The sequence below is a fragment of the Sturnira hondurensis genome, unplaced genomic scaffold, assembly GCF_014824575.4.
Source record: "Sturnira hondurensis isolate 20B ecotype Veracruz unplaced genomic scaffold, ASM1482457v3 Scaffold0005220, whole genome shotgun sequence".
NCBI classification, from domain to species: Eukaryota; Metazoa; Chordata; class Mammalia; order Chiroptera; family Phyllostomidae; genus Sturnira; species Sturnira hondurensis.
This window is the reverse complement of record NW_028077851.1, coordinates 444,280-468,809: the sequence shown is the minus strand read 5'-3', so window position 1 is coordinate 468,809 and position 24,530 is coordinate 444,280. Positions and strand designations below refer to the sequence as shown.

Sequence of the window (24,530 nt, the reverse complement as noted above, 5' to 3'; positions counted from 1 at the left end):
GTCTAGAGACTGGGGTTGGAACTGTCCCTAGCAGAAGGGACAATAAAATGACAGCCTTAGATGTAAACTGAACTGCCAGCAAATGCAGAAAAATCTGTGTTTCTGGTGGATAGATATGGACCCCAAGAAAGACGGTGAGCTGCGACTGTCACAAAAGGAAAAAGAGCCAAGTGGGCCACCCAGGGGAGCAGAAGGACCCAAATACAGAGGTAGATCACAAAAGGCCTAAGGACTGGGCAGCGGGCTGGGGAGGGGGTTCTAAATAACTATTCAGAGGAAAGATACTGGATGAGGCAGGCCAGTACTTCTGAGGTCCCTCAAGGAACCTGCAAATGTCCCCATAACCGTGCCAGACAGGGATTTCTCCAAACTGCAAAGCCCCAAGCCATATTGCAACTTTGCCAAAGGTGCAAGGGTGTGCCCTCCTCCCCAATCCTCACACTCCCATTCTCTTGGCCCCCATTATAGATTAGAAACAGTGTGTGGTCTGGAAGGCATTCAGTAAATATTTCTGAATAAATTACAGTTCGTCTTTCCATATATGAGGACATTCTTCATAAGCTTTTACTTATCTGTAAAATTTTTATATAAGCAATATGTAACAACAGAAAGAAAAACAACCCATTATAAAACAGGCAAGATATTTGAATAAACATTTCTCTAAAGAAAATATACAAGTGGCCTTGCATATAATTTCTTTGGCATCACTCCATTTCCTATACTTGCTCTTAACATCCTCCTGCCTATTCGGTAACTACCTATTTGTACCTCTTAAGCCCTTCACTTTTCCCCCCCACCCCCCTAGACAAGCCTCCCCACTGGCCACCATCCCAATGTTCTCCACATCTACATAGGATACTGCTTCTGTTCTTGTTTGCTTAGCTTTAGATTCAATTGTTGATAGTCATAAACTTATTGTCATTATAAGATTTTATTTATTTACTTTTAGAGACAGAGGAAGGAAGGGAGGGAGGAAGAGAGGGAGACAAACATCCACGAGCAAGAGAAACATTTAACTGTTGCTTCTTTCATGCCACCAACTGGGGACCTGGCTGGCAACTCAGGCATATACCCTGACCAGGAATCAAACCAGTGACCCTTTGGTTTGCAGGCCAGCACTCAATCCACTGAGCTACACCAGGCAGGGCTCTTTTATTATTTTTTCTAATAGGTTTCAAATTTATTGGTCTTTTTTTCTCCTTCTCCCACTCCTATGATACAAATGTGGGACCTCTTGAAGTTGGCCCAAAGGCTGCTTATATTACCTTAATTTTTTTGGATTCCTTTTTCATCTTGTTGTTCTGATTGGTTTGTTTGTTTTTTGCTTCCTTTTGTTCCAAATCATTGATTTGATTATCTTCTTCATCTACTCTATTGTTGTTTCCCTGTAAATTGCTATTTATTTCAATTAGCGTATCCTTTGTTTCTGGCTGGATCTTTTTTATGCTGCTGAGGTCCTCACTAAGTTCCTTGAGCATCCTTATAACCAGTGTTTTGAACTCTGTATATTATAGATTGCTTATCTCCCTTTCATTTATCTTTTTTTTCTGGAGTTATGATCAGTTCTTTCATTTGGGCCATGTTTCTTTGTCTCCTCATTTTGGCAGCCTCCCTGTGTTTGTTTCTATGTGTTAGGTAGAGCTGCTTTGACTCCGTGTCTTGGTAGCGTGGCCTAATGTAGTAGGTGTCCTGTAGGGTCCGGTGTTGCAGCTTCCCTATCACCCAAGCTGGATAATCAAGGTGCACCCTTTGTATGGGCTAAGTATACTCTCTTCTGGCATTTGAGCCTTGATTGCTATTAGCAGGTCAATAGGAGGGATTTACTCAGGCCAGTCAGCTGAAAAGACTCGCTATGACCACTGACCACCAACCTCTGCCCTCCGCGAAAGATCAGCTGTACAGGGGCAGGGAGGTGGTGCCCCAATGTGATCTGTAGCTGTCCACTGGTTATGTTGGCTTGGGATTTCCTGAATGGTGCAGGCCAAGGTCAGCCCCATCTGTGTTTTGTGGGGGGCATCCTGCCTGAGCTATAAAGCAATCTGAGATGGCTGCTACTTGTGCTGGGCTTGGAGATTCCCAAGTGAAGCCAAGCTGTGAATCTGTGCCAGGCCTGTGGCAGGCCTGTGCCAGGCCGGGGGCTCACTGAGGCCATCTGTTGCTTATATGAAAGGATTTAGGAAGTTGAGAAGCATAGGCAAGGCCAACAATTCATATGGAAAACCAGCTTGGGTGGGCCCACAAGTTGGGTGGGGTGGAGTCTCTGGGGGTCTCCAAGGCAGGTCTAACAATGTTAGCCAAGTTAATGGAGTTTCAGATATGACACCAGTTTGCCAGCTCTGTGGAGTAAGGGTTCGGAAAAGGGCCAATGGCCTCCACTGGCCTCGATGCCAGGCACTTCAGTTTTTCCCTGTATACCACTAATGCCTTTCAAGATGTTCCCTGGTGCTGTAGCTCAGAGGGAGTGAGTCTGAGTAGCAAGTCCATGCATGAGTTCTTTAAGAGGAACTAGTTTGAGGCTTCAGCACTTTTTTCACTGACTCAATCTCTGCTGGTTTTTGCAGCCAGAAGTTGTGGGGACTTATCTCCCTGGCACTGGAATTCTGGACTGGGGAGCCTGTTGTGGGGCTGGGATTCCTCACTCCCGAGACATCCCTCTCAAATTTTTATCCACTACACGTGGGTGAGGGACCAGCCTATTCTGTGTCTGTACCCCTCTCACCAGTCTGGATGGATGTGGTTTCTTTAATTCCATAGTGGTGAGACTTCCATTCAATTCAATTTCGTAGTTGTCAGACTTCCATTCAACTTGATTTCTGATGGTTGTTGAGTGCTGATTGTTCTGTGTTTTAGTTGTAATTTTGATGTGGTTGTGCAAAGAGGCGAGCCATGTCTGCCTACACCACCATCTTGACTGGAAGTCTGCAATCTCATTTTCAAAGATGATGTTTGGGATTTAAAATTAGTATATTTGAGAATTTTCCTATTCTCCATTCAAGTATTAATAAGACAAACAATTAGCAATAAAAGTAAATGAATAAATTTTAAAATATATACAAGTAGCCAATAAGTATATGAAAAAATGCTCAACATTAGTCATCTGGTACATACCAATCAAAACCACAATGAGATACCACCTCACACCCACAAGGATGACTCTAACCCCCAAACAATGGACAATAACAAGCTCTGAAGAGGATATAGAGAACTTTGAGCCCTCATACATTGCTGGTGTAACTAAAATGGTACAGCTCATGTGGGTAACACTTTGGCAGGTCCTCAAAAAGTTAGAGTTACCATACAGCCTAGAAATTTCAGTCTTAGATACATACCCAAGGGACCTAAAAAATGTACCTTCACACAGTAACTTGTACATGATTGTTCATAGCATCATTTAATCATAAGTCTAAAAGTATAAACAACCTGAATTATCTATCAAATTATAAATGAATAAACAAAAACTGGTATATCCTTTCAATGGAATATTATTAAGCCATAAAAATGAATGGAGTACCAATACATGTTACAACATGGATGAACCTTAAAACTATTAAGCTTAAGTGAAAAAAGCCAGGCACAAAAGGACAAATACTGTATGATTCCACTTATATAACGTACCTACAGTAGTCAAATTTAGAGACAAAAAGTGTAATGGTGATTTCCAGGGGCTGGAGGGAGGGGAGAATGGGAAACTACTGTTTAGTGGGTACAGTTTCAGTTTGGGAAGATGAAAAATTCTGGGGAAGGATGATGGTAATAAGTGTACAATAACATGAATGTACTTAATGCCACTTAATTATACACTTAAAAATGGTTATAATATGCCCTGGCTGGTGTGGCTCAGTGGATTGAGCATCACACTGTGAAGCAAAGGGTCGCTGGTTCTATTCCCCGTCAGGGCACCTGTCTGGGTTGCAGGCCAGGTCCCCAGTAGGGGGCATGCAAGAGGTAACTACACATTGATGTTTCTCTCCATCTCTTTTCTCCTTCCCTTCCCTCTCCCTCAAAATAAATAAATAAAATCGCTTTTAAAAAATGGTTATAATATTAACCATTATGGTATGTATATTTTATATACATATGGTATGTATATTTTATGTATTATGGTATGTATATTTTACCACAATAAAAAGAAATGAAATAGTAGTGCGCCCTACAACATAAATGAAACTTGATAACATTATAGTTAAGTGAAAGAAGCCAGACACAATAGGCACATATTGTATGATTCTATTTATATGAAATGTCCAGAATAGGCAAATCTATAGAGACAAAAAGCAGGTTAGTTTTTTCCAGGGGCTAGGGGAAAGGGAGAAATTAAATGCTAACAAGCATGAGGTTTCTTTTTTGGAGTTGATGGGAAAATTCTGGAATTAAACAGTGGTAAGCACAAAGCAGAATAATGTGACTAGACTAACAACTACTGAATACCACATTTTGAAATGATAAATTGTACATTTTGTGAAATTTATCTCAAAACTGTTTGGACAAGTCTTTCCCCAGAATGAGTAATCTACGTCCCAGACAGCAGAAACAATCCTTTTTATGATTTGGCCTTAGGAGTCACAAAGCATTCCTCCTGTCCCATGCATTAGAAGTAAGTCACGGAGCCTGGCCCACATTCCAAGTTAGGATTACCTTTCTATAATGAAACTCTTATCATTTCAGTTTCACAACGTGGGGAGGGTGTTAATGTCCCCCATCTGCAGATGAAACTCAGGCTATAGGTTAAATACCCTTCCCAAGGCCCCAAGGACAAGTGACAGAACTCAGACTGGAACCTGGAAACACCTGGCTCTACAACCTGTGCTCTTAACCCCCATTGGCAGTGGTTTTTCACCAGACACATCATTTGTGCAACAATAGACACTTGGGACTTCCCTTGCAAAGGACCTCTTAGGTCCTTTGTGGGCCTTGGTCCACACACTTGAGTGTTTTTAGGGTTTCCCATTGATTCTCAGGTGCATTCTCTATATAGGACCACCCCTCTGTGCCTGATATGGTTTTATGCTATTAACATGGGCAGCTGACTCCAGCTGGGTGGTGAGTGCCTTAGGGGCAGGGCCCCTGCTGAAGCTTCCTTATGATTGCCACTGTGACAACACAGGAGGCAGGCACTCGGGAAGTATCATTGGATAGTAGGATTCCGAGGAACCTCCCACTTAGAATGTCAGCTGCCAAAGGGTTCTGGTGGAACTGAGGGGCACACAGTTGGTGCCTGGGAGCTGGCCTATCTGGTCACTCTCCAGTGGGCAGGAGGTTCACTGGGGCCCACTTGGTGGGTAACCCCTGCTGCCAACTGGGGCACCTCAGCTCAGCCTAACAGAGGTTAGGAAATAACGCTCTCCCCAAGCTTCCTTTCCCAGTTCCCAAACTTAGAGGCCCAACACAGGGCCTAGAATTTGCTGAGACTTGGTGGCTGTTTACAAGACAGTCAATCAACCAACATGGATCACCGAAACCGACATCGCAGCATAGGCCTGAGCCGAATCCCTGGGGCTCAGTCCCGCACCACCAGTGCCCCGCTCACCTTCCATGTGGAACAGGAGGCCAGAGGACAAGATTCGGAGCAGCGAGAGAGCCCTCCTCAGAGGGCTGCTACCTCGGCACCCCTGGAAAGTGAAGAATCGGCAGACAATGTTATGGGTAAGGACAAGCTCTCCCCTTCTCAGCAAAAGGGAGGTGGCTTCATATTTTTCTTCCTATGCCCACAGGAAACAGGGGTCAGGAAACACAAAGCAAAACTTATAATGGGCAGGACTGGGGTAAGGGATGAGTTAGGAAAGAACGGGTTTCCTATCTGCCTCAAAGGGTTGTTACAGGGTTGTCACATTATAAAGGATATAATATGTGAAAGCAACTTGAAACTGAGACAGGCTGTTGGGAATATTAGGTGTTATTTACAAAATTGAGTACTTACAATAGCAAATGCCATGTGCCAGGAGCCTTGGGAAACAGAGATGAATTCTACATTGACTTCATCCCAGAGAGTTGAGAAACTAATAAAGAAATGTCAAACTGGTAGGATAGCTTCTGTGGGATTCAGAAAGATGACAAGAGCTCCCAAGAAGAAGGATTCCTAGGGACTTAAATGCTGCCAACGGGTTCCTCTGTTTCTGGTGTGTGCTGTGTCTCTCTCACCCCAGTCCTCACCTGCCATCAAATGGGTGACTGATGGGTAGCAAATGGGTGACTGATGGGGTCATTGTCAGAAGGTAGAACACTGTGATGGAGAAAAAGCGTTTTCTGGGAACCCTTGATTTTTAAAAATCCAGTCTTGATTAAAAAAAATTAAGACATACATTGAGGGAGACAGTCTTATGTCACCAAGCTGTGACTTTCCCACTGGAAAACAATAAATTGTCTTGAAATATTGCTTTTCAGATTAGACCTTTCTTCTCCAAGTTTGCCCAGAACTTAAAAAGGCTACGGCCAGAGAGGGGAGTCAGGGCACTGCTCACCCAGGTCATTGAAAGGAAAAGCAGAATACATGTTAAACATAAACCATTCAGCGGCAGAAGGGTTAATTTCAGCTTTGAGAGGAGGCAGGATGGTGTGCTGCTGTGAGACTTTTGGGGAGTGGTGGAGTGAAAAGATGAGAAGAGCATAAAACAGGGCTGAGAGCATAAGACTGCTCACCTGTAATGGCGGCAGGCCAGTTACCTGTAATGGCGGCAGGCCAGTTACCTGTAATGGCGGCAGACCCACCTGCCATAATGGCGGCAGGCCAGTCACCTGTAATGGCGGCAGACCCACCTGCCATAATGGCGGCAGGCCAGTCACCTGTAATGGCGGCAGACCCACCTACCATAATGGCGGCAGGCTAGTCACCTGTAATGGCGGCAGACCCACCTGCCATAATGGCGGCAGGCCAGTCACCTGTAATGGCGGCAGGCCAGTCACCTGTAATGGCGGCAGACCCACCTGCCATAATGGCGGCAGACCCACCTACCATAATGGCGGCAGACCCACCTGCCATAATGGCGGCTAGCCTGCCATGGCGAAGGCTAGAGGCCAGTCTCCAATGAAGCTTTCTGGAAGACATGGGCCTAGAAGGATGAGCAAGGCCTAAAAACAATGCTGAGAACAGATGGGCGGGAGGTCAGGAGAGCCGGAAACCAGTCACACTCGAGGCCGGCTTCCCGCAAGTTGGGCTTCACCAGGGCGCATGCGCAAACACAGACATGTGGGGGGAGGGGCATATAATGGGAAGGACTAAGACGAGGAATAAGTTTGGAAAGGACAGGTTTCCTATTGGCCTCAAAGCGTTGTTCCGGGAGTAAGGAAAACAATTTGAAAATAACCCAAAACTGAGACAGGTTGTCAGGAATGTTGGTGTTACTTACAAAAGCAAGCGCCTTATAATAGCAAGTGCCACGTGCTACGTGCCTTCGGAAAACAAAGATAAATTCTACTTCAATTTTGATCCCAGGGAGCTGACAGTGTGATAGATTTCTGTGGGTTTCAGAAAGATGACAAAAAAGATAGGAGGGATCCTTGGACCCTCTTGTGATGGGATAATTGTCAGAAAATGGAACAACAATGTGCTGGGACAAAATCTGGTCTGGGAACTTTTCAAGTCCAGCTTTTTTTAAAAGACACCTTGGGACAGGCTTAAGTCACCTAAATACCTGTTCGTCCTTGATTGCCGGAGAATAAATAATTAGATTTTAAGTTTTGCAGGGCTTAAAGGTCTGCAAATAGAGGGGATAGTAATGGCACTGTTCACACAGATCACTTAAAGGAAAAAACTGGGAGAAGTATAGATGCAAGCAGTTCAAAGTCAGATAGGTTAGTCTGACTTTGTTAAGTGGGGTGGTGTGCGGTGTCCTGGGTTTGCTCAAGATACTAGCGTGGAAACAGTGCAGAGGACGGGCGCTTTGGAGGCCGGACCAGCTTTCTCAGAATTGGGCGGGGCGCCAGCTTTGGCTCGCCCTAAGGCGCAGGCGCAAATGCCGGCCTGGGGCGAGCAGGCCACGTGGCGGGGCTAGGAGAGGGGGTGGTCGAGGGAACCCGCAGAGCAGGGGGGGCGGGGGAGTGGGAGGGCGGAGCAGGTCTCGCGAGGCCGCGCCCGAACTCCCGGGGTGTCCGGCGCCCGGTGCCCGATTGTCGCTGCCTGGCGGCGGGAGAAGTAGCGCTCTCCTACGACGTTTGTCTGCACTCGCGTGGCCATGGAAGCGCTGCAGCCGCTGCCACCCGCGACGACTCCAGCCCCCGCCCGGAGCCGAAGGCTGCTGCTGCTGCCACTACTGCTTTTCTTGCTGCCAGCCGGGACTCTGCGGGCCTGGGAGGCAGAGGAGAGGCCCCGAACCCGTGAAGAGGAGTGCCACTTCTATGCGGGGGGACAAGTGTACCCGGGGGAGGCGTCCCGAGTTTCAGTCGCGGACCACTCCTTGCATCTCAGCAAAGCCAAGAGTAGGTGGTTCCCGGTCAAGGGGGTTTGACCTGTGGCAGAGTGAGGCGGGAAGTGGGGAGGACCGGGAGACACGTGGGCCTTGCCAAACGTCCACCCGGGAGTCTGGTTTGGGCGGCACCCCTGCGCTGCCTCCTGTCCCTGGGCGGACCTGGCTCTTTGGGGCGGGGAAGGGTCCAGCTGTGAGAAAGGGATGGTTTCCGCTAATCAGATTTTGGAAATAGTGGTTACCCCAAAAGCCACAGAGAAAGGAAAGAGGGTGGCCCTGGACTGGGACTTGCAGGCATCGGAGGATGTTGTGCAAACTGAAAGGCTTCCTCAAACATCACAAAGTGGTTGCTGCGCATCGCGTCTGTTTCTAAGTACTATTTGAGGGAAGAATACCTTAAGTCGAATAGTGATTCATAGGAAGTTTGATTAAACAGAAAAGTGGCAAAACAAATGCTTGGGAAAGCAAACATTTCACCTTTTTTCATCTTATAAAGACTACTATTAAAAGCCCTTCCCCAAAACTTACATAATTAACAGGGTTTTTGTGTGTGTGTGTGTGTGTGTGTGTGTGTCTCTTAGAAATGAAGAACTTATTACATGGTGTACTTTGGAGGCTTTTTGTAGGGAAAGGAGGCAAAAGGGTGTTGCAACTAATGTATTTTGGTTGATGATAAACCTCATGGCAAATTTGTGTCCTGCCAGTTTGGCTTTTGATTATTTGCATTTCTGTCCGGCGTACACAGCTAATGGCCAGGTTCCGGAAGGACACGTCAGACTGAGATACTGAGAAAGTTGTGGCCTGCTGCATCTAGATGTTAAGATTAGCCAAAAAGAAGTGACCGGGATTAAAGGATAAAGACAGTCCCATGATTGCTTCGAAGTACCCTGCTTTCCCTGCTTTCCCTTGGCATTCAAAAGATGTGTATTTGGCTTTTGTGGTTCCGTGACAGCATATTCTATGCCCCTTTGCAGTGGGAAAAAAAAAAGGTTCACAATTATGAATCCTTAGTGGTAAGTAGGATGTTGTTAGGACTTGAGATGCAGTGGGAGTAATAAATGGAAAAAAAAAAAACTTTTGCCTTAAACATCTGCAGTTCTTGCCTGCTGGAACTTAACTACTTTTACACTTTGGTTTTTCAAAAGCCAGTCTTGCACTTTTAAAATCAAAGTATTTCGAAGTGCTGTTAGTTTTACTTGCCTCAGAAGATATTTTGAAATATGTCAGCCAGTTAAGTGTTTATTGGCATTACATAAGAAACAAATCCCACCCAACTCTGCTCATAAAAGCAACAAAATAGTAATAACAGATTTCTATTTGCCAGAAAACTTTTTCAAATTTTAGGTATTTGCTACATCCCTGTCACATGTAGGCTTATACGGAATTAAAGATACCAGGACTTCTATTCATAAAGTGGAATACTATAGAGCCATTAAGGTCATACTTTCAAGTAATTTTTGGTAACATAAAAAGTGTTCAGGATTTACTGTTGCTTCTTTTTTTAAAGGGGTGCAATGTGATCCAAATTTGTCTTTGAAAAAAGACTGGAAGGAAAGACCAAAATGTCAATAGTAGTTAATGGAGTTATGAGAAGAGGTTTAAATATTCTTCTTTATACTGCTTTGCATTTGCCAGAATCTTTGTTACATGATTTATATTCAGGATTTTAATAGACACAAGGGGTTTCTTGGGGAATGCTATTTATAGATCTTAGCGAAGTGACAGATTCTTAGCGAAGAATCCTTAACTGAATTCTTTTTGCTCGATAAGTACATGACAGTTTTTTTTAAACTAATACTGCAGTTCTTACATTGAGAATCCAAAATTTTCTACCTGATAATTTTGACAGATTTTCTCAGTTTTCCCAATATGCTAAGATCATTAAAGAGTGCCGTTGTAATACATCATTATAAGTCTAAACCACAAATCTATTTAATGTATCCCTTTAATCTGTACCCTTGAGTAGTATTTTCAGTAATGTATCTATATATAAAGCATATATAGTTCAGTACCCTCCTACTATCTAATACTCCCTCCTGGCCTTTACCTAATCAGATAAGGATATTTATATGAGGTAGGCTGCTGACTCAAGATGAATGAGTTATAATATTATAACTCAAATGTTATAATATTAACTTCACAGAGAAATTTATCTTAAGTTTGTGTCTCTTTTCAGAGTGACTATAAAAATGCTGGCTGTTATAAACCTTACTTTCTAGGAACCATAGTCAAACTTGGAAGCACATATTGACTTCAGTATCCCTAATGGCTCTGAAAGTTTAAGTGCTATCTGAATGTAACAGAAGATCAAGGTATATTATTATCAAAGCGTGCTGGATAGAATTACCACATGCCTTACCAGAGAGCAGCACCAACTATTCAATTTCCACCAGGTCACTTGAAACCCGTTCAAGGGGGTCTCTTCTTTCAAAGCCCTCTAGGAAAACAATCCAGTAGTCTGGGATTTTACACTTCTGCCCTGATGTGTTTGCAGATTTCCTTCTCCTTGAGTGTGGCAGCAGGTCCTCCATGAGTATTGAGAGACTGGACAGATGTTTAAATTAGTACATCTGAAAGACTGCCATTAGGGAAAGGAACATCTGCTGATTTGAAATGTAGGAAGTTGTTCAACTTGGAGGGGCTACAGTGAAGTATCCAGTAGGGTTTAGTGCGGGGATAGAAGGTGGGGCTGTGAGCATGAGTAGAAAGTATTATCACTAACCTCCAACTGAAATTGGGCATTTCTTCCCATTACAGCGTCAGCAGCAAAGCACATTAGCTTCAGCAGTACTTGCGCATACCTTTCGCTAGTAGACCCACAGATATTTTCATGCCACCTTGTAGTTGTTGGTCGTTGTGGGTATCCCGAAACATCATTGACACTCTTCACTATTCGGATAGTTATTAGATCGCTGCTAGACCCTGCATTTTTAAAGTATTAATAAAAGGGTACATGTATTACTACATCACCAGTATGGCTTTTTTGTATTTGATCATTGCATTTTAATATAATCACTTCCTATCGCGTATCGGCCTTTTGGCTAAGATCAAGTGTAGTATCTGTTCTTATCAGTTTAATAGAATCACTTCCTTTCCTTTGTAATTCTATATATTCTATTTTATACATTCAGTTGCACTTTTCTGGGAATTCTGTACGCTTCAACAGACTGCCAAGAGATCCAAAGGTTGAGAAGCCGTGGTTTTTAGTGATCTCCTAAAGCTGTCCTTCCCTCTGTGCTCCCTCCAGCTTTCTCAGTGTTAACAAAACATCCTCTGTTTTTCTTCCTTAGTTTCCAAGCCAGCACCTTATTGGGAAGGAACAGCTGTGATAAATGGAGAATTTAAGGAGCTCAAGTTAACTGATTATCGTGGAAAATACCTGGTTTTTTTCTTCTACCCACTTGATTTGTAAGTAATAATGTACATAGCAGCCAGTAAAAACCTCAGTTATTATTGATCAGTAGCCAAGAACATCAGTAGCTAGAGGGGGGTTGGGAGGGGGATAATGGTGGAAAGAGGGGAAGAGACTAGTGAAAGGACATGTATGCGTGACCCAAGGCCATGGACAACAGTGTGGGGACTCACTGTGGGGGAGGGGGGTAGACTGGGCGGAGAAGGGCAAAGGGGGAAAATTGGAACAACTGTAATAGAGTAACAATAATAAAAACAACATGAAATAGGAGTATTTGTTGAGCTTTTGGTTCTCAAAAGGCAAACATCTGATGAAGAATTTTTCCAAGTAACAACTACCATTATTTCAGAATCATAACCCACTGACCCCAGTTCTTTACACTCATATTGTGTTATCACATAATCATTAGAGAAAAAAAATACAATTATATTCATTAAGGTACATCTGTTAAGTCAAGAAAATGGACTGACAATATATTAGAAAGCATTTAATAGCAATACTTACACCACAAAGCTATTGAATGTGTGCTTGTTAAGTAGAAAATTAATAAGCCCTTTTCTCTGGTGGTGCCATTTAACTATGGTTTTGCTATTTTTATTCTTTGCTGCACCGCACCCATTGCTCTTCTGTGATTCCAACATTTGCCTGAAAAGACTGCGTGTGGTTAATGAATAATGCCTACTGATAATAAATTATGCTTACCGTGGGAGTGTTTTCTGCTTAACTGTGACCATGAGCACTTCCGCAGATAGAAAGTTGACTCAAAGTAAAGACTCCTGCAGCACTAGTCACACTGAGACTCGTTTGATTTCAGGTGTTTTTCAAATCCCATGAAAGCAAAGTGGTACTAAAAAGAGCCAACTTTTTTATCTTTTTTCTACTTGAATGTAGTTTTTGGTTACAAAAGTAAGTAGAAGTTTCTTCTATCTTTGTTACTCTGTATTAAAGTCCTTTTTCTGTTAGGATTCATGTTGAACTATGTAAATAAATTTTAAACTTGCAGGAAGGACTCACTTCATCCCATCTCTGTAGGTTGTCTGAGGCCAGTGGTCGTCAAACTTTTTCTGGGCAGGGCTAGACAGTAAATATTTCAGTCTCGGCATTGTGGCGATTTTTTTCCCAAGTGCTTAACTTGACCAGCATAGCACATACACAGTGCACAAACGAACGCGTGTTGTGGTCCATTGCAAGTTCATCTACAAAAAGTCAGAGAGACTAGATTTGGCTTGTGGCTTGTCATTTGCTGACCCTTAGGCTATCCAAACAGGAATAACTCTGATAAAAATTAGTACATTGAGACTAAAACAAGTCTTGAATCTACCTAATAATTTTTTAAAGCAGTTTGACTAGCTAAAATGTATAATATAATTTAATTTCCAATCAAAACCAAAAATTGAGATTTTAACACATAAAAATTATAGGCCTTCTAAGTTCATGTTGTTATAAAACCAAAAAGTTAAAACATATGTAAAATATCTATAACACTAAACCTGAATTTTGGAATTAGTCTAACATAGCCGACAAATATGCTCCATTTCTCCAGTGTTGTTTAAAACTCCATAATGAATGAGACATGTAATTATGCATGATGTTAGCAATGATCTCCTGGGGTAAGGGGCTAAGACAGCGTCTTTCTCTTGTTCCATGTAATGCAGACTGGCTAGAGGAAGAATTCTCAGGCATTTGCCACACACAGTCTACAAGGATGAAAGTCACAAACGTAACCCTTCAGTTTTCTGCCAGACCTTTCTCTCTCTCTTCACTAAGTCTGGACAGCATTTCCTGGGATAATAGGAAGGAAGGCAGGGGCTGACCATTCCCACCTTTTGGAAAATATTAAAAATACATACTATAGCCCAGGTTCCAGGACATAATGTAGATTAGAACTTTATGCTTGCATATAACAGCCTTCACTTGAACAAATGAAACATTTGAAAAGCCTAGGGCGATGGTAGGGACTTCTCCCCTAAATCTACATTTTTCATACTTTCTTGACCGTGACACACAATAGGAAATAAAGTTTTCATTGCTGCCCAATACACTTACACATACACACAGGGTAACAATCAGTCTGTATACAACCAATACAGCCATGCTATACTGAAATCCTGAAAAGCTTCCATACCAGCCCATAAGTAGCCACTTTCTCAACCCCCTCCCCATGTTGCTCCTCCCCCTGGTCCTTTTCCAAAACTTCCAGCTCTGAAGGCAACTTTGAGTTAGGGTTGCTAAATATTTTTAGTGTCACTCCTGAACACACATACAGGGCCCGGCAGAAGGAATGCCTGCTTGGTTGTGGTTGGTAGGGTATGTGAATGTCTCACACGAGATGGACAGCAATTTGGACATTTCACCTAAAGTGTCACATGCTGTGCTCGGGTGTGCTATTGTTATGTTACAGAATTACATGCTTATGATTTTGTCATAAAAATGGTGTTACTTGTGCCGGACCATGTATGCAACTTCATATGCATGTTTCATAACTTACCTGTCCTATGAATGATATATTCTCATATTTTCTATTTCACTGTTTTAAAATGCTGGTTGGAACTCAGTAAATTGGCCTAAGTAATTCCTACCACAGTTTGAAAAGCACCACCCTAAGGTAGTATTCTCTGAACCTGCCCTTCTGACAGCAGGACCTTATCAAAAATGGAGGGGGAGAGGAGGGAGTTTCCTCATCTCCACAACAGAGATGGATGCGTCTCGCTCATAAGGCTGGTAGAGGAATGGAACAGTGAAACGACAGAAGATTTGCATACATCCTTTGAACTCTGTAAAGCATGTTAGACTACTCAGTCTGGAGAAGGTTCATATATAAAATTGTTCTTAATGTACTTTTTATACACTAAATGTGTTTGTAACAAGCCATTTACAATGTATATGTGTGGTTTGAGAATACTGAGTATACTTTTTTTACTTTCAGCACTTTTGTGTGTCCAACTGAAATTATCGCCTTTGGTGATAGAATCGAAGAATTCAGATCTATAAACACCGAAGTGGTGGCATGCTCTGTCGATTCACAGTTTACCCATTTGGCCTGGTCAGTATCTCTCTCATTCGTAGGGGGGGCGAATGGGTATACTTTTAAATTATGGGCAGACAACCCTTAACAAGATAGGAATATAGTTATTTATCACACAATTCAGGAGTAGATTTGTCTGAGAACTGCTGGTTCAATGAAGTTACATAAAAATGCTTAAGGATCTCATAGGACATTTCAAAATTGGGGGGAAAGTTCAATGCAAAAGATGTAATATCCATAGCCAAAACTATCAAGTTGTGTGATTACTTTATTGTGACAAATTTTGGGTAACCTTAATCTGGAGAAGGAAAATCTTTAAGATACCATTTCTCTATTATGCAGTTGACTGGTATTAAGCCAAACTCGAAATAGCTTTTATAATCACGTTTAAAGAACCAATGGTTTTAAAATTAATTTTAAAAATAATTTTTAATTGTTTCACCTAGTCAAATGCAAAGAATTGCAAGTTAAAATGACAAGACGTGCTATTTTTCCCTGTCTGATTGGCCAAAATTTCAAACATTGAAAACTTTCATGCAGAGATGACAAAGGTGGGAAGAAACGGCACTCACATACATACACACATTCAGCATTTCTGGAGAGTAATTAGGCAACATGTTTTAGAACTTGAAATGTGTGTGTTGATGTGAGGTTTTTAATAGCATCCACAATTTTGTGTGCAAAATTTTATGCATGATAAAGACTACTGAAAATTATATTGGTTTTAAAACAGTATTCACTTCATTAAAGTAACAAATTCAAAATAAGGTTTTCTCCATTTACAATTATATATATACACATAAATATATACGCATGCATATGAAACTAAACTTTTAATTGGTTCAGGAGCTACAGTTTTAATTTATGTTCCCTTAAGTAATTACTTCTCTTAAGTATTTTAAAATGCTGTCATATATTTTATTTGATTTCCTTTAAGTGCCTCAATTTTCAGACACACCCTCCCTAAGAACTTAATTCCTGCAAATCTAATAAATATACTATGTCTTAAATCATTTTAAAGTCCTCCTTTACTATTTATAAACTGAATAAAATTTCAACTTACACATTTTAAATTGGAAAATTTACAAAGTAAATTTTATTCTAATGTGCCAAATTCACTCAAACATTCTAATTAAATATGCAAATATATACTGATTATTTCTCAATGTAAAAATGTTAAAACCGTGGGTCTAATCTATAACTTCTATAGTAATTCTAAATCACCATGGGATTACAACACAAGTCCCCTAAGGGAAAAGGTTTATGTCATCACAAATAATTTGGGGTTACTTCCCCAAGGAATTAGGGGGGCTGCATTCTCAGCTGCATTCTCCGTGGGCGTGAGACCGGGGCATCTGGAGCAGCATTTCCCTGTTTCCGCTCTGCTGTGTCAGTGCCCTCCCACTGGGGCAGCAGCCCACTCCCCCGGTTTCAATTTAAAGAATATTTAAATCTGAAGAGTGATAACGTCTGAGGTTATAGCTAACTTCCTTCACTGCTACAAGTGGACTTTGCACTTCTTTGTCTCAGAATATTCAAATATCCAGTTGTATTCTGCCTCTCTTAAGGGAGTGTCTTGCGATCATGGATCTAAAGTTATTCTTATGACACTGCCTAATCAGACAAGTGTACAACATTAAGAATACAAGGATGTTTCCGGCAGTGTTTATAAAAGCAAAAAAAAATTGGAAATAGTTTAAATGTCTGTCAGTAGAGATTAGTAAAATATAGTATACTTGTACATTAAAAATGTGTTGTGTATCTCCATATTTAGTATTTAAAGGATATGAATATGTTATTAAGTAGGGGGAAAGGCAAGAAAATAGAATATATACTACCTTTTTTTTTAGAAATAGCATGGGTGTGTTGTGTTTGTTCATGTGTGTGCACATGCAGAGAGTGCTGTCTTGACATATGCACTTAACTCTGAGACGTGTCTGTTCCATTACAGGATTAACACCCCTCGAAGACAAGGAGGACTTGGGCCCATAAAGATTCCACTGCTTTCAGATTTGACCCATCAGATCTCAAAAGACTATGGTGTCTATCTGGAAGACTCAGGCCACACTCTTAGGTAATTATGACCAATCACGATATACTTGTAGCCCTCCTTGAAATGGAGTTAGAAGATAACAAGGTTTGATCAAGAAATCATATTTGCTCTGTTTGCAGAGCTGTTGTAGATACTCTTGAAAATAATCCGTGAGTGCCCTATTCAAACTACGACCGTGTCACAGGCTGTTAGAGCTGGAAGAGTACATAGAGGTGCTTGACCAGCCCTGTCGCTTTACAGATAAGCAGATTCATAGAGTTCCAGGAACTTAGCCGAGGATATAGAATTAGTTAATGGCATAGTACAGACTTGAACCTGGTCCCCAAACCCCTTATCCATTTCTTTTCTTCCCAAGCTGACTCTAGTAATGGTTTTACTAAATACAAGTATCATAGTATTTAGCAAACCTGTGTCTTTGAAGTAGGAAAAATTAAAGAAATATTTTACCCGACGGCTCTCAGTTGGTTACTTGAGCTAATAAATGCTAATAGAATTTTTTGAAAAATAAGGCAATTTCATCTTAAAGCAACTGTAGTTTTGTTGTAGTTATGTTGGTTTTTTTCAGTACTAATAAAGTGTATTTTATAATCCCATTTTTAATAGCTTTCTTAAGATACATGACTTGCCCATTGTAAAGCATACAATTCAACAGTTTTTAAGATATTCAGAGAGTTTTGCAACCACCACCACAACCACTTTTAGACCATTTTCATTACTCCAAAAACAAACCTCATACCCATTAGCAGTTACTCCCCCTTGCCCTCAGTTTTCTGGCTCCCATGCCTGCCTGCTTGCCTTCTTTATTGAATCCCTTTTGTTTAGTAAGGCACATCTTCATAGCTTCCTAGGAAAAGGTCATGGGAAGATAAAATGCTTTGAGAGCTTACATGTCAAAAACATGTTTTTATTCTAGTCTTCATATTGATCTATAATCGGGCTGAGTATATAGCATTGTAGATTGAAAGGCATTTTCCTGAAAACATTTTAAAGCATTGAAATGCCCCGCTACCTTTAGCTTCTGGGTGGTTATTGAGATGTCTGTTGCCATTTAATTTCTGATTTTTTAGAAGAATGACCTGTCTCTTCTCTGTGGAAGAGACATACATGTATATCACACCAAGTATGGCAAATATCTTAGTCTCAAAGTCTACCAAGGAAACAAAATTCACAAAATTAAAACAGAAAACAGAAGCTAGAATTTGCTACCAAAGAAAAGGTATATTTGTTTCTGTGTGCCGTGTTGCTATGATGTATGTTACAGAGGAAAGCTCAAAATTTCAGATCAACCTCACTTACTTCAGAACATACTTCATTACCACTGACAACAGTTTGCAACAGTTAAAGCAGCCACATGAAAGAACACGCACATGAATAATTATTAAGGAAGTTGACCTGGTCCAAGGAGAGTGAGCTGTAGTTATTTCAGACATCGAGTTGCTCATTCAAAAAATGTGTTGTAGGCCCTGGTTGGTGTAGCTCAGTGGATTGAGTGCAGGCCTGCAAACCACACGATCGCAGTTCGATTCCCAGTCAGGGCACATGCCTGGGTTGCAGGCCAGTTCCCAGCAGGGGACACATGAAAGGCAACCACACATTGATATTTCTCTCCTTCTCTCCTTCCCTTCCTCTCTAAAGATAGATAAATAAAATCTTTTTAAAAATGTGTTGTAAGATAAATAGGAATACTTTAGTAATGTCTCATGTGATTATGAAACAAGATTTCATGAGATAGATATGTAATTCCACATGTCTATTTTAAAAATCTCATTTTTTAAAAGATTTTACTTATTTATTTTTAGAGGGGATTTATTTATTTATTTATTTATTTATTTATTTATATTTTTCAATCCACTGTGCTACACCAGCCAGGGCACATGCCCTACAAAATCTCATTCTTTGTAATACTTATACATAAGCAATTAGCCCCAGTACCTGAAATATTTTTCTAGTCCAAAGTAAGTATTGGGTTGAAGTTCATACTGCCTTAAAGAAATGGACTATAAAGTCTTTTCAAATTTTTCCTCCCTTTTTAAATAACAGGTCTTTTCGGTCAAACTGCTTCATTATTCCCCAGGCCATAGGAGTGAATCACACATATAGAGATTTAGAGGGAAAGGTAACTTTGCTTATACTGGTGACCTTCTCTTTTTCTGCCATTGAAAAAGGAAATAAAAAGACATTCTAAATAACCAGTAATGAGAAAGATGGATCATTCCTTCACTCAAAGGAAGACTCTGCTATGTAGTTCCATCATTTCAATTACAGTACATTAAAATCCCAAACCCTAGTACACATGAAGATTCAACTACAAATACTATAGGACATTTTGTAGGCAGGAACAAAATTTTAAAAGCTACCGAGGGATGTGGGGGAGGTAGAAGTAAAAGGGGAATAAATGGTGATGGAAGGAAACTTGGGGTGGTGAACATATTACAACATACAGATGATGTATTATAAAATTGTATACTTGAAATGTATATAATTTTATTAGCCAATGTTACCCCAATAAGTTCAATATATTTTTTATATTTTAAAGCTACCCTTTAACAATTGTAATCTCAAGCTATATAGCAGATAAGTGTGGATATGGGTGTGTGTGGGTGCCTCTGCCCATCAAGTAGGCAGGTAGTGTGTTGTTCTGTATGATCGTGTGATTGGTACAGGGATTTACATTAACAAATACTTGTCTTAACTGATATGAAATGGCCTCACCTCTACCACTCTCTTCTTTTATAGAGGTCTCTTCATTATTGATGACAAAGGGATCCTAAGACAGATTACTCTGAATGATCTTCCTGTGGGTAGATCGGTGGATGAGACACTGCGTTTGGTTCAAGCATTCCAGTACACCGATAAACATGGAGAAGGTACTCTTTCCTTCCAAACATCATAGCCTTTTGATTTTTTAAAAAGATTTTATTTACTTTTAGAGAGAGGGGAAGGGAAGGAGAAAGAGAAGGAAGAATCATCAATGTGTGGTTGCCTCTCACATGCCCTCACTGGAGACCTGGCCTGCAACCCAGGCGTGTGCCCTGACTGGGAATCGAACTGGCAACCCTTTGGTTCACAGGCCTGCACTCAATCCACTGAGCCACACTAGCCAGGGCAGCCTTTTGATTTTTTAATTTGAGAAGAGGTAGCACAGTTTAGCTTTTTATCCTATAATTTGGAAGCTTCCAAAGTAATCTCATTGTTTTGAAATTATTAGCTGATCTTTTAGTAAATCAAATTATTACTTAAAGTGCTTTTTAACAAAATATCACTAATATATACTACTTACTGAATTTTAAAAATGCAAAAATACTCATTATTTGCATATTCCTTTTGGTTAAGCTCAAAGAGAAAAGTTTCTACTGCTACAATTTCTCAAATGTTATTTCTATAAACTTCAAATGTGCCAAACTGGCAATATTTAGTAATGTAGGTTTTATGTGCACCATTTACATTATTTGATGGAGGTTTTCTTTTCCTCAGCGCAATTCAGTAGTCGTCAGGGTTATCCAGTATCACACTAGTGATGCACTAGTCCATCCTTTCCCTCTGAGCTTTCACAGTGGCTGCATAGGAAAGGTCAGACTTTCCTCAGATAGAACATATGCTTTATATCCCTTTCAAATGTGTAACTTGGTGCCTGGGTCCAGGCTCATTCTGAAAGGAAAAGCCTACTTTCTGAATAAAGCCTCTTTTGACAAACAGCAAACCATGGCATCAGTACAAAATACTGCAGGAAACAGCAAATAAGCTTATTGTAAGTTTATGGAAATTCAGAGAAATTTTCACCATGCCCAGAATTTTCAGTTCACCAGATTTCCCACCTTTCCAACTTTCTTAGAGGAAGGCTCGGTTTGGTTTCTTAAATTGGAAACATAACTAAACGTGATCGGCAAAAATGAAAATAGACTAGCTGCCTACTGGTAAGCTCCATGACTAAAATCCCTCGGTGCAAGCAGGCAAGCTAACAGAGGTCATGTGTTCAGTGGCCTAGAAATGGTCTCATTAATACAGGCTCCATTTTCAATTTCATTTGGACAAAGAAAAGCCCAGAGTTGCTGAAGAGAACTGAACTCTGTTTTTAAACTGTCTTTTGCCAATTTTTGTTCCTCTCAGTGTGCCCTGCTGGATGGAAACCTGGGAGTGAAACAGTAAGTCAAACTGATTTTTCTGTTAAGGGGATGTCTGGGGCCAAACACAAATGCCAACCTTAACAAAATCTGTAATAGCACTGCTTTGATTTTGTAAATGAACTAAACATCGCTCAGCAAAAATCCGAAGAGTGCAGGCATTCCTTGAACTGTAAGGAGAGTAGCTGAAACTGAAGCAGAATATGGGACTTCATGCTGTGAATTTTAAAGCCAAATACTGAGCAGAAATACCATTAAGGGCAAAGAAAATAACCACAAGCAAAACCTATACACACACACACACGCAATATATATTACCTATGTATATATACATAGGTAATATATATTGCATGTGTGGTGCATATGTAATATATTGTGTTATATGTAGCATACATTTGTATGTTAGATGTGTGCATGCATGTTTGTATATGTGCATAAATGTGCATATACACATATAAAAGCTTTTGAGAAACTCTGTCTTAACTGACATTGAATTTAATGATTCTCTCATCACTTGAAGGCAAAAAATATTGAAACAAGTACATTCTTTCATAGGGAGGCTGTATAATTTATAGACAGTCCCTAAAGTAGTCACTGGCCAAAATACAACTTGTAAAACTTGCTTGAACCCTTTTCAATGGACATGTTATCTTGTAAAAACCAAGAGGTTCACACAAACTATAGTTCAGAAAAATGCCAGAGCATCAGAGGAAGACATTATAGTAGGATAAAAGGAAAATAGAGACTCCTAAGACTTTCTTCCTTAGCAAACACCCCCCACCAAAAAAGCAGTACCATTAGCCATAGACAATAAAACGTAGAAATTCACTCTGTAACCTCACTCAGATTAGGTAAAGTACCATTTCACTGATTTTAAATCAGTTTTTGATAGACTTGCAAAAGAGGTTTTCCCTCCTGGGTCAAAGTTAATGTTACAATACACCCATATTCACCTCTGCATAGGTCTGATGGATAGCACGTGGATTTGAAGTTAAACAGTAAAGGGACTTAGAGCACTAGGTACTTTAAATTATAAATTAGCCATTAGGTTAATTCACAGTTATTGACCATGAGGCTCCCAGATAGGAATCAGAAGCTGCAGGCATCACCTGAGAAGCATTAAAAGGCATTTCTGGGTAAGGTCTTCAAGGTCGGGGCACTCCACCCGGAGTCATAGCAGAACCGGCAGTGAGTGATGCAGCACATTACTGTGGGTCGCAGGCATGTGCTGAGAGCAAGATGAAGAAAGGGAGATGAAGGATGACTAGGTCAGGAAATAGAGCTGTGAAGGGGAAAAGGAAAGAAAGTAGCGGGAGAGGGGCATGTAGGATCAAAAAAGGTTCGGTGGTGGTGTTTCTTGGAAGATACATGAGTTTTTCACCTCCACATCCCCCAGCTCTGTCCTGTCTATTGCACTGGCCTCCTGGTTTGTCTCCCAGACCTGTTTTCTGCACTCCAGTGCACGTCATTCTCCAGACAGAACCTTTAGCGGCCCCCAGCACTCACAGGACACAGGCCTGATACCCAGGGCACAAGCTTCAAGCCTTTGCATGGTTTGTTTCCACTGCTCTCTCCTCAGTCACCTTCCCTACGATTCATGCACAAACACTGTGCTCCCACCAAATCACGACTCGTCTCTCCCACAAATAAGCCCCACTTTTTCACACCTTTGTGCTTTTGTGCGGGTCTTTCTTTCTAGCGCCTGGAAGCCCTGTGCCCTTCTCTAAATTCTACTCCTCTTTCAGTGCCACCTCCACTCTGAGACTGTCCCTAATGCCATCTCAGCCCCCATTGAGTCACATAGCCTGTGTCACACGTGATCATATTGTGCATTGTATCAAAACAGTCACATCCACGGATGTCTTTCCCATGTACCTGTATGAGCCTCAAATGTGGGGACCATGGTAGTTCCCTATATCCCCCCATCTAACCCACTATTGGCACAACATAGTTATTCCATAAGTACCTGAAAACTGAATTTACATGCGGACAGAGTGTAAAATGGCAAAGACAGAATACTCCCTGAAGTGATGCCTGAAAAACTAGGTAATGATCATAATATTCCTTCAGCATAAAATAAAGAAAACATGTATAGAACTATTATAAGCTGACTATAAGATGGTTTTTGTATATGTAGAGATAGATGTATTTCACCTATAACTATCAAATGACATAATTAATGTGAGGTCAGTTATATGGGAATTTCAAAAAAAGTAGGTTTCTAAGGCTGTGATCTAGTAGGCAGCATTTTGCTTTCATTCAGAGTATTTGTCCATTCACTAAATAGTTATGCAAGGTAATACTCCATGTTGTATTTGAGTATTTTTTTAACTTTGCAGTTTGAGATCAAAAGGTTGCCTTCTGGACCTCCAGAAATTCCCCCTTCCAGGGGACTGCGGCATACCAACACTTCATCAGCAGATGACTTTAGATACATTAACATCTGTAGCCATGCTCTCTCAATGTGTTTGGTTTAATCAGATCAGACCTGAAGATGCCATGAAAGCCTGGTGGCCACGAGAAGAGCTGTAAGTGCATTTGGGGCGCCTGAGTACAGATGTTAATTCGGTAACAAGTTACATTCCTCATGGGATACCTGAGATTAGGAGGTAGGACAAATCCACTTCCTCCTGCGTACACACAACAAAGTTTGGTACACAAGAACAGTCCTCTTCTTTACCCAACATGGGCAACTACTAATGATGGACACTGCTAATGATGGACTTTGGCTTCTAAAATGAATACTTTGCTCTTTTCTTTTCATAGATAATCCCAGATCCCGCTGGCAAACTGAAGTATTTCGACAAACTGAACTGAAAAATACTTCAAGTTAATGATGCTTGAACGCTGTCAATAAAGGACACTGTGTTACTTACCGTGTTGAGTTAACAGTAGTTATTGCTTGGAGAATAAGCAAATCCATGTCGGGCTCCAAAGATATTTCGTGTTCAGGTCAGACACTGATGTGAAAAGATAAGACACTTATTCTCTCTCCAAACTAAGAGGTGTCCCATTGAATCAAACTAGGAACAACAATAACTAACCTTTATGTAGAACTGATAATGTGCCAGATGTCGCTTTAGGCAGATGACGTGAGTTACTTCATTTAATCCTCACAGCAACTCTGAGTTCTTTATTTTACAGACGAGAAAACTGAAGCTCAGATAAACTACTGACCCAGGCAATAGCTACCTAGCAAAGGTAGGCTCAGAGTGGAGCCCCAGACAGACTCATTCCGGCTGCAGGGCTCTTCCCATCGCCCTGTGGCCCGGGTCTCTACCCGAGGGTGGCAGGAAAGGCTGGGTTGGGAGCAGCCCTCTCCCCCAGTACCTGCTAAGGGACAGCTGAGCCCAGAGCTCTCTGCTCTGTACAACAAAGCCATTTAGTCACCACCACCGCCTTTCTGTGAATTCATGTTTCACCTTACACCAAATTTGTAAGTAACAACTTACGTGTTTAAATTCAGTTTAACAAACATCAAACCCTCAAACATAGCTAGCTCTTCACAAATCACCACCTG

At 41.1% G+C, this 24,530-nt stretch overlaps 1 protein-coding gene and 1 pseudogene across 2 annotated transcripts; both read left to right on the top strand.

Annotated features, from left to right (window-relative positions):
* Nucleotides 1–8,052: 8,052 nt before the first annotated feature.
* Nucleotides 8,053–23,887, top strand: PRDX4 (peroxiredoxin 4). 2 transcript variants are annotated; one of them, XM_037046225.1, is made up of 8 exons: nt 8,053–8,412; nt 11,690–11,807; nt 14,738–14,854; nt 16,788–16,910; nt 19,626–19,756; nt 20,997–21,031; nt 23,492–23,538; nt 23,777–23,887. In XM_037046225.1, exons 1-8 carry the CDS (start codon nt 8,169–8,171, stop codon nt 23,778–23,780), a joined length of 819 nt encoding a protein of 272 aa, XP_036902120.1. In that variant the 5' UTR covers nt 8,053–8,168; the 3' UTR covers nt 23,781–23,887. The 2 variants fall into 2 exon arrangements, with proteins under 2 accessions (XP_036902120.1, XP_036902119.1); XM_037046224.1 differs by lacking the exon at nt 23,492–23,538 and having other exon boundaries at nt 8,055–8,412; nt 23,777–23,886.
* Nucleotides 11,421–11,630, top strand: LOC118987305 (uncharacterized; annotated as a pseudogene).
* Nucleotides 23,888–24,530: the final 643 nt, after the last annotated feature.